Source organism: Lepidothrix coronata, unplaced genomic scaffold (genome assembly GCF_001604755.1).
Source record: "Lepidothrix coronata isolate B3197 unplaced genomic scaffold, Lepidothrix_coronata-1.0 Scaffold7, whole genome shotgun sequence".
In the NCBI taxonomy this organism is placed as follows: Eukaryota; Metazoa; Chordata; class Aves; order Passeriformes; family Pipridae; genus Lepidothrix; species Lepidothrix coronata.
The window spans coordinates 1739313-1749475 of record NW_016690187.1 but is presented as its reverse complement, the minus strand read 5'-3'; the positions used below and the strand labels follow the sequence as shown (position 1 = coordinate 1749475).

Sequence of the window (10163 nt, the reverse complement as noted above, 5' to 3'; positions counted from 1 at the left end):
AAATGAAACAAAATCTGTATGCATAGCTAGAGGCAGACAGTGCTCTGTGGGATACTTCCTTCCCGAGGGTGTCCCATCTCTAACAGAGCAACTCCCTGTTCCACAAAGTTGAAAACATAAACAAGCCCAGATGGCTGCCCTCGGAGAACAGACAGCTCAGTTTTGCAGTCACTTTATAGTAACTTGCATTTTAGAACAGCTCAGTCTACTGGAACATCTTAATAACAAGGATTTGAAGTAAATGCAGTTGCTAGAAGGGTTTGATAAAGGGAGGAAGTGTAAGTACAGGTCTTACTGCAATTTCATAAACAAAACTTGGCTTCTGCTTAGTTTTACCTCTAAATTAAAGGACTGTGGTAATATTCTATGTAAAATATAAGTATTCTCATTGAAAATCTGCGAGGTACAGATGAGACTACACATTCTACTAGGTTATAGTACGTGAAATCCAACTGTTTCTGTTTTTCTGTTTATTTACACAAAGTTTCTTCCTGGCTTGTTTCTTTTGAAGTAACAAAACTTGTAGTAGTGGTAACATGCTGGGAATAAAGCTAGGCTGCCTAATGCCTCCATGGATTACCTCCTAATCTACTGGTAATAGAAAGGATAACTTTGAGGCTGAAGAGCATTTAGTGTTCTTAAATAGCCTGTGTTCTGGATAGCTTTCTTGTGTTTTCAAGTCACAGTTTCAGAAAGTGTTGTGTAGAGGATCTGTTATAAAGGTGGTTGTGACTTTTTTTTAAGTAAAAGCACATCAAACAACTGCAAATAAAGGTGCATCTCTGTGTTTAAATAACTTAGCAATGAAGATTAACTTTCTCCTATTTAGTCTGATATTCAGAAATGCTTGACTTCAGTGGCCTACTGTGGTATTATGAATGTTAAATAAGCAAAATCAGTTTCTGATAGTTGCCTAAATCTTTTTAGGTTTCTGACTGTAAGCAAGTGGATTTGTGAACACATTCTGAATGGTTCTAGCTTTGTGTGTATATGACCTTAAAATATTTTTTGCTTGGAATTTCTTTCCTTTATAGAGAGACGATAATGAGTTAAAAAAACAGTGTGTATACTGTCTGAGAGGTATTTGTGAATTCTGATTGCTTCTGAAATGTGGGGATTAGCTAAAATATTGTGGAGAATATGTTGGGCTTTCTTTTTTTTTCCTACCTCAGTCAACTCACTCTTGTACTTGTTGCTACTTGAATGTCCTTTGGCTAAGTGAAACGTTAGTGAGATCTCTTTATCACTTCAGACCAAAGTTTTCACTCTGCTGTCAAGTTGTGTTGTATCTTCATGACACTCCTTCTGTCTTGCCAGTTTCCAAGCAAGGTCTTCCCCTACAAAGATTTCTGTTTGCCTGAGTGTTTCATTGCCTCTGGTTCTTGCACCATGTAAAACAGAAAATCAGCACTTAATCATCTTTAAGATCCTACAGAAAGCTATGTCCTGCATCAAGATAAAAATATAGCAACTCTGAGTGTGTTACTTCATTTCAATCTACCTTATTCTGTGCTTTATCAGGTATGTGCTGTGTGAAGTGGAAATGAGCCTGCTGGAGAGACTGTCAGCAGTCCCTGATCTTCTCCCAAGCTGTGATGCAGATTAGGTCAACCATGCTGCAGCCTAAATTTGCTGGCCGGAGTCCTTGTGCATCTTAACTAGTTATTAGCAGTGCACTGAACCTTGGCTTCTCCCCTCCTGGTCCCCATAAGCTTCCATCTGTACTGTAAAAAATTAGCTTTCAGCTTCATGGAGGGTGATCTGCACCAGGAGAATCCCAAACAAGAAAATTAAAGCCCATCTTTTATTTCGGTGGAATTGAATAGTACAAAGAAAAGGGAGCAGTGGACTCTGAAGTATAACTTTAAATGCCTGTCAGTGATTGTAAATTCCAAGGCCTCAATCGTGAGGCATATCTCAGTTGCAAAAACAACTACTGTTTTTTCAAGTCATTTCAACTAAAAAGTAGGGATAGTTTAAATATTCCTACTGAAGCAGAATGTTTTATGCTTTGTCCAGAACCCTCCTGTTAGGGAAAAGGAGGAACATTGATGCACCCTGCTAAGATGACAAGCTGTGAAGTTCTTGTCACTCTTGAGTAACAGTATGAATGTGCATGAAGTAGCTGTTCTGTTGTCATCTTCAGTGTCCTGCACTGGAAGCTTACTGTGGAGCTGGCAAGTTAGCTGCAGTTCTGGTGCTGGTAAAAGTGTTTTGGCTACCTGTTGATAGCACATCAGGAGGGAAACTTTGTTAATGAAAAGGGGTTAAGACATTTGCAAAATAAGCGATGATCATGTTGCATCATTGCTGCTTTCTTGGCTTGTGGGTTGTGGAGCAGTTATTTCTCAGCATGTATGTCTCTAGATTTACTATGGGTGTAATCATGAGATGGAGGTATTGCTGAGGGCAAAATATTGTCCCTTTATGGAAGGGGATGAAAACTTTGGCAAATCTGTGCTGTCATAGTTACTCTTCTGTTACTGTCTGTATATGGTATTGATTTCCTGCTCTCTGAGAGCATCTGCAATTCCAGTTGTACTTGAGAGGAACAGGAATTACTGCCCCATTAGACTGACTGCAGCAGAATATACTGTTACCAGCATGGAATGTCCTCTGTGCAAGTGCTGTGGATCAGACAAGTCAAAAAAGATTCTCCAAGAAGTTTTCCCTTTATCTGTGCAGTTTTCCCCAAGAGCTGTGTATTACTGAGATGTTGCCTATTGATGCAAAATGCCTGCATGCACTCAGGGATCCTCCATAGAAATTAAACACCACAACCTTACTTAGGTGATGTGTACTTAGGTTTACTGGAAAAAGGGATTGGGACTATGTAAAAATACCAACCTGTGCTCCACAGATGACTTCTGAAGGGAAAAAACCAGAGAAACAAATTAGTTGTTGCAGGCTTAAATCTGTTATATGGGAACTTAGCTCAAAACTAAGGTTGGAGGGTACTGCATCAGTATGTGTAAGGCTTTGGATGGACAAAATAGTTGCTTTGTTAAATTCAGCCCTATTGTGTGTTTAGATGTTAACTCAGCTCTTAAATCAGCTTGGCAAACCTAGATCAAACAGAAAATGTTGCCAAGTACGTTAAAAATAGATCATATGCAGTTGTAAAAATAGTTACATTCAAGTGGTTGAATACTATTGAATCATCTTTGAATCTGCTTTTTCTTGTATAAATAGAACTGTAGCTTTTTAGCAAACGCCTTGGGATGGGTTTTGTGTGGTTTACCTAAAAGAAACTCTCCTAAAATGTATGTGGATGTACACAGGATCACGTGCTTCTCTTCTGCTTTCAATGCTTTTAGCTTCGTCAAATCCAGAAGTTATCAAGATCAGTTCTGTGTTGGATATAGCCTCTCAGGTGGAAGAATATTACAGCAAAGGATATGTTGTAGGAGCTGTTCATCCTATCATGCTGCCAATTGGACGTAGAAGGAGTTTCCCTGCAAGTCACATGTATCGAGTGGTACTTTCACGATTAAAATTAAGGTAACAGTGAAATCATTTGAATACACTGATCCATTACTTAAACCATTTGTAAATGGGTTGCTCGACTTGCATAACTTATTATCAGTTTGAAATGAGTGCCTCAGAGAATCAAATTAACTGTTCCTGGTCTAGAAAGGTGAGCAAGTTAATAATGTTTGTTAATCAATGCTAAGCATACTACAGGCTAATGTTTGCTTTGCCATAGTAAATGTCCAAACAAAAATCCAAAGTGTAATATCATCTGTCTTAGAAACTGCAGCAAATAGAAGATTAACCAAAACAGTAGGAGAGTAATAAGCTGCTTTAAATTACTTTATGTCTCCTTTATCTTCTTTGTTTTCAGAACTTTTGTTTTCACTTTTCCCAGGGAAAATGACATGTAATTTGTGAAACAGCTTGTCAGGGAGAGTTTGGGTTTTTTCTTATTAAGAAGGAGATAATCCTTCTGTGATCAGAGGTCTTGCAGAAGCTTGGTTTTGACACTGAGGGAGATGCAAGAGTTGTTCCAGATCCATGGTCTTGTTTATTACTCATGTTTTCACTGCCTTATAATCACCATGTGATCATAAAGAACACAAAGAAATATTACCATTAGTTTATTTGAATGTACAGAATATAACCTTCTGTTCTTATTTTGAAAAACTAGAAAAGTGAGGTTCTTACTGCATTAAAAGTTGTTATGCTTCACCTTCATTCTTGAGTCCTTATGTGAAGGGTTCTTTCATTTATTTGGAGGACTGGAAGGGTGTAAATTGGAAGCTGCCCCCTGCCACTCCAGTAAGGCTTTTGTAAAACATGTTCATTTGAGGTAACTTCTCAAACCCCTTGCTTAAACAAGCGTTGTCCAGGGTATTTGCTGCTCGTACAACTTAACCTTTGTAAGTTCATCTGCAAACAAGGTGAATGTTTTTCTTGTGGGCAAAAGCTCGGGTAAGAAAGCAGAATGCTTGCTCTCTGGAGCTGAGGCTTCTAGGAGCTGACACTGCCAGCAGCAGCTCCCACAACTTGCCTTATCCCTCTAGGTGTGGCATCCTTGTAAAGTTGTTGTTTGAACCTTTAGGCCTTTGAATAGATGAGTGGTGAGACCCTGTAGCCTACGTGTGAAACTCTTGGTGTAGCTTCAGAGTTTGCTACGCAGGTGCTTTATGTACTTCTGTTGGTTTTGCTGTAGGCAAATACACCTTCTCTGACCACTGTCTGGAAAGTAACCTTTTATATTTCAGTGGGTCTCATTGATGTTTCTTTTGAATTCAAATGGTTATGTGAAGGAAGCATCAAATAAAATCCCATTATATTATTGATGTACACTAAATCAGACACTAAACTGTCTGAGTAATAATCCAACTGGTTTTATCTAAAACATGATGATTATTATTCTATAACTTGAAATAGAAGTTAGTTAGTGCTTGTCAGCTTCTTAAATCTGAGAGATTTAAACACTATCTAGCTCTCAGTAATTGTTTGTGCATTGTGTTTCTAGTATTTGTACTGTTTAATACAACAGCTGCAACTCTGCTTTAGTTACAAAAACTAAGCAGCAGCATGTTGAGTGTAAAAGGACCACTTCTATTCGTAGTGTTTTCTACAAAACCAAACCTGTTTTGTGCTTACTAAATTTATAGTTTAAATTTGTGGGGTTTGCATTATCAGAGATTTTTGCATTTATTACAATAGCAGGGGTGTTTATCAGTAAAGCTCACTTTCCAGAGATGCCTATGAGTGGCCTTCAGATGAAATTCCTGTTAAATATTAATATTCTTACCATGGCATTGTAACACAATACCTGTCACTTTGCATAAGAAACAGAACAAGACACTAAAACCCACTGAGTTCTAAAAAGTATGAAGAAGCATTGTCAGGATTTCATAACTGTTTCAAAAGAGAAGAATTCTATATGCAAGCATTTGCCCAAGTTAGCAGCAAACTCCTGACAAAGACTGCTTTCTTTCTGTGTTCTAGCCAGAAGCATGCAGCACCCAGAGGACAAAGGCACCCCAGGCTGCTGATTGAGGAATGTCCTTTAATGTATGAAACACTGACAAATGAGGTAGTGAAAGAACTGTTAGAAAAGGTAATGGAGGCTTTTTCCAACTTTTCTTCAGACTTTTGTTGCTATCATACATGTAAGTTATATTAAGTGGTTGACGTGGTTTTAGTTTTGCACTTATTTCATAGAAGCTACAAAGCTTTTCTGAAAATGAAGAGTTCATTTTCTTCACCAGTTAATGTTTCTAATGTAGGACTGAGTGTTGATTGCTGCAAAGCTTTGGGAGACTGGCTGGTTACACCACTTAAAGCAGAATCAAGCCCAACTCGATCACTTTTTATAAAATGCTTGTGTGATGTCTGAAGTTTCATGTTATTCTGAGTAAAGTACCTAAGAAAAGTTTTTTCATTCTTTAACAGAACTACAGCATGTACAGTAAGTGTATTAAGTATTTACTTGGCACAGCTTTTGAAAACATTGCATAGTTAAAGTAAACTAAAGTTCCACTGGAATGCAAGTTCTAGTTCTGGTTCTTTTTGTGTTTAACTTCCTCTGCAAAACTGAAGACTTGCTGAAACAGGAAACTGTTGTTATTACAAGAGTTAATGATATCTCTTACATTAGTTGCCAAGGAAAGTAGTAGAGGAAAAAAGCATATTGAAGATCTTTAATCATCTTTGAAGTTATCAGAGTTGCTTAAATTTTTTAAATGGCTTGTTTTGACTTTGGCAGGCATTTCAGTTTTAGTGTGATTCTGTTACATGCTTACACTATGTGCCTGTTGCCAGGCTGGTGGTGTAGTGTACCAGCCAAAGATTAAAAAGAAAAACACACTTGAAATGAGCAGTGATGCAGTTGTGGAAGCATATTTGGTACAGAAGTAGTATGGGAGAATAATTTGATTTTAAACTGTTCTCGGTGTTTGGATTTACCTGGGAAAACTTTTCCTCGCAGGAAGCTTGTAGCACAAGATGGCAGTGGGATCACCTTCCTAAATGGCAGCACTCCTTATCCCAGAACAAAAACCAACACCTCCAAGAACAGACACATCTCACAGGTGGCACAGATGTTAGTTGTAGATTGAGACTTCAGTGCAGAGAAAAAGATACACCACTGGCTGAAGGAGTTGAAGAGGATTATTTGCTTCTAGCTCCCTCCTGTCTCTGCTCCTTCAGTGTTCTCACTAATAATGAAGTTGAGTAGCCTCTGAGGGAACTAGGGGGTAATGAATCATGGCATGTGACAAAGAGATATTTCTGTAGTATTGGAGGGCAGTATTTTTAGTATGACTGGTATCACATGTTTAAAGAAACAATACTATTTATCGCTCCACTATACTGCTTATCTCTGTGACACAGTAAATAAAGTACTTTGGGTTTGTTCTAAATGAAGGACTTTGTATGCCCTCAAGCCAGTACTAGTGTTGGCCACCTTTCTTGGCCTGATTCCAGATACGTGCTGGAAAACTTCCATTTACTTTGAAGCATGAGGAGTGTCAAAGACAAGCCACCCTTCTATAAGTACCCTTCTATGTCTTCATGTCCTCAGCAGTTCAGTTAAACAGAACATGCATATAGAAGTTTTAAAGAAGTTCCATGCAATTCTAAAATGACTCTGCAGCTAAATTTCTGTTGTATTTTAGGTTAATGAAGCTGCTAAAAGAGGAAAGAAGTTTGTGGGATTTGTAACGCAACACTTTCCTCAGCCTAAAGCCTGTAATGGAACAAGCCCAGATGGAAGTGCAGAGCTGGAAGCAACACTGGGCAGAAGAAACAGGGAACACAGGAGAGAAAATTTTGATGAAAACTATAAAAACTGGAATGAGGGGACATTGAGTGGTCATTCATCTGAGAGTGGGATGGAGGAGGAAATGCAAGGAGAAAGCAGACTATTAGAGGATTCAGACTTCCAGTTTGGAAAAGAAGTCAGCCCTTCTAAACCACGGAAAGGAGATGGTAATAAATGTTGCTTGTTTATTGTAGAAATAAGGCATTCTATTGAACTGTTAAGGTGTTGGAAAAAATAGAACATGCTGTTCTGTCAAATACTGGCTTTGGATGATGCCTCTGTATATGCATATATACATGCATACGCATTTCTAAAGAAGTTGCCAGTTAAAAAAGCAAAAGAAATATTTACCTTCTACTTTCTGTATATGAGCTGTGGTAATAGATTAAAATGATACTTCAGTTTTCATATAGAATATTATAAATGTACAGTCAGAATTCTAATTTGTAACTTGAATAAAGGGAAACCCACAAACCACCCCCCCAGAATTGCCCACAGTGTAATTCTGACTTGAAATGTGGTGCAAGCAGGTAGCTTGTTTGGTTGGCACTTGTGTAACAAACATATGGCAGTAAAAGTCTTTTCTCTTAGAAGGATGCAATTGTTATAAAACCTTTTTCCTAAACTCATGTTGTTTTCACTTAATATTAAATCATGAACATTTCCAAGAATATGTTGTGATTGCAGTTGTGCCTGTTTCAAAGCTGACAACAGAGAGAGCCCCTTCCAGCCAGAGCTGTAATTTTACATGCTTCTAGCCAACTCCCCCAGTGTACAGCAGACAAATCCGTTCATAATGGATTCTTTCTGGTTAACGTGCCTTCAGGAAGCACCCTGAAAGAGATCACTTAAAATAATGCATTGACCATGAAATCAAAGACGATAATTGCTACAAAATGAATTTACTAGAGAAAAGTAAGCATTAGAAGTATAGGAAGAGAAAGTATAATTGAAAAATGTTGGTGCAGAGGTAGACAACTTAGTTGTGGAAGAGTCTGAGATGCTTAGTGTAGTCTGTGTGAAAGATTGCCTCAGAGTCTTCCAGGCTGCTAAGAGGAGAAGGTGGAAAGGAAGAAGTAATCTGAAGCATGAGAACTAACACAAGACAGTATTGTGTGGAAAGCAGGCAGCATTAAACTTCCATGTCAGGCTGCATTTTGACATAATAGGTTCTTCCCTGATGGGCCAGACGTGTTTTAATTGCTCTCAAAAGCAACCTTTTCAAAGTAAAGCAGCCTCTCCAGTTTGTAGGCTGTCAGAAGAATGACTCTGTGCACTATGATTAATGTCCTTCTTATTTTTAACACCTCAGTAAAAGCAGTTCTACAAGTGAGCCTTTATAGCATAATCTCTTAAAGCTCAACTCTTTCCTTACATCTTGAAACAATGGGTTTGGTATATGTGGCAGAATAGAAGTTCCACAAGGAAAAAGCAGAAAACTGGTTCTGTTCAGGAGTGTTCTTTGTGCAGACTGGTGTGAGCAGGTAGATGAGCAACCAGTGCATCCCCTATGTGCAGTGCTCTCAGGAAACTTTTCAAAAAACTTTAGAGGGGATATGCCAGGCTTCTCTATACTAGTCAAATAGTAAAGTCACTGGGACTTGTAAGGCAGAACTTTTGGAAACTTAACCTTTCTTGGAATATGTTGTATGTAACCATCACTTCAAAAAAACACTGATGTGAATTTTGAAAGGAAGTCTTATGAGTGTCTATGTATGTACTGCCGTGTCAATATGCCAGTTCCATTTACCTCTGCTCAGAAGAGGCAAATTGTCCAAGTTCTAGATTTGGGGGTCATAACATGAATTTTTACTATTACATTGCTTTTTGATTTATTCTATCAAATTTTGACTAATATATTGCTTGTGGAGGCAAACTTCTGGTAGATATGAGCAACTGAATAGTTGTATTGGAAAACAGTTTTCTTTTCTTGGAAGCATAAGTGATCTCACTTTGCTATATGGGAAAGGAAATTAAGGGTTATCAGGATAAATGCATTTATACTAATATAACCACCTGTGGAGGGGATAAAATAAAACTGTATACTAGAATGACTAGAAAGAGTCATTCTTTCTGAAAGTCCAGAATTTTGTTATGAATTTACCTTATTCTTGGTAAAGAATGTCATTTGCAGTGGGTGTGGTAACAATTCTCAGAACAGAGGGGTTCTTCCAGATGCTGATTCAGATTACTTGCACTACAAAGCCTACTTTGGAAATCTCTCTCTGTTTCTGGAGCCTAGAGAGACTAGCTTCTTATTTGGGGTCATCTAAGCCAAGTTCCTTTGTTTTGGCAGTGTGAATACTTCCATGTTTAGGCGTTGGTTTTTATTGATTTACGCTGCTCAGCAGTATTAGACCATCTGAGAACATTTTTGGGCAACCAGTTTGTGTTATTTCTCCACAGCAGTGAAACACATGAGCGTATTGTGGAACACCTCTAAATAACTAGGACTTGATAACTTGCACCAGTGATTTCCTGAAATGCTGTGGATCTGTGAACCTTAATCTTTCAATATTTGTTTGAATGTTTCTGTAACAGCAGTGTATTAATACCTACGTATAAAATGATTTGAGGAGATGTAGGTTTTGTGTATTTAACTTGCATGATCACCAGTAGCTACTGAGAAACCCCAGTAGGCAATTAATATCATACTTAAATAACCTTCAGAAAATAATGGGTAAAAATTGATACAGTACAAGGCATTCCTTATGTTTACAAATGTAAAAAATTGTCATGGGTTATTAGAATTTCAAATATTTGTAGCCAGAAGTTTTATGAGTGGCAGAAATGAAGTCTGTTTCCACGGGGTTTTTCTTAGCTCTTGTATATTTTCTTTATGCAAAACCCACCTACCTAGAGGGTCTGGTGGCAGCCCAAGTGTAAT

The 10163-nt window shown here is 38.0% G+C and overlaps 1 protein-coding gene across 5 annotated transcripts in view; it reads left to right on the top strand.

Moving 5' to 3' along the window:
• Positions 1-201: 201 nt before the first annotated feature.
• The window catches only part of RFTN2 (raftlin family member 2), a 31883-nt gene continuing 21921 nt past the window's right edge, over positions 202-10163 (top strand). For all 5 annotated transcript variants that reach the window (XM_017835797.1, XM_017835807.1, XM_017835788.1 and 2 more), the window contains exons 1-4: positions 202-278; positions 3318-3501; positions 5461-5572; positions 7131-7443. In XM_017835797.1, coding sequence (XP_017691286.1) covers positions 242-278; positions 3318-3501; positions 5461-5572; positions 7131-7443 — 646 coding nt within the window. In that variant the 5' untranslated portion in view covers positions 202-241. The remainder of the gene's footprint in view (positions 279-3317; positions 3502-5460; positions 5573-7130; positions 7444-10163) is intronic.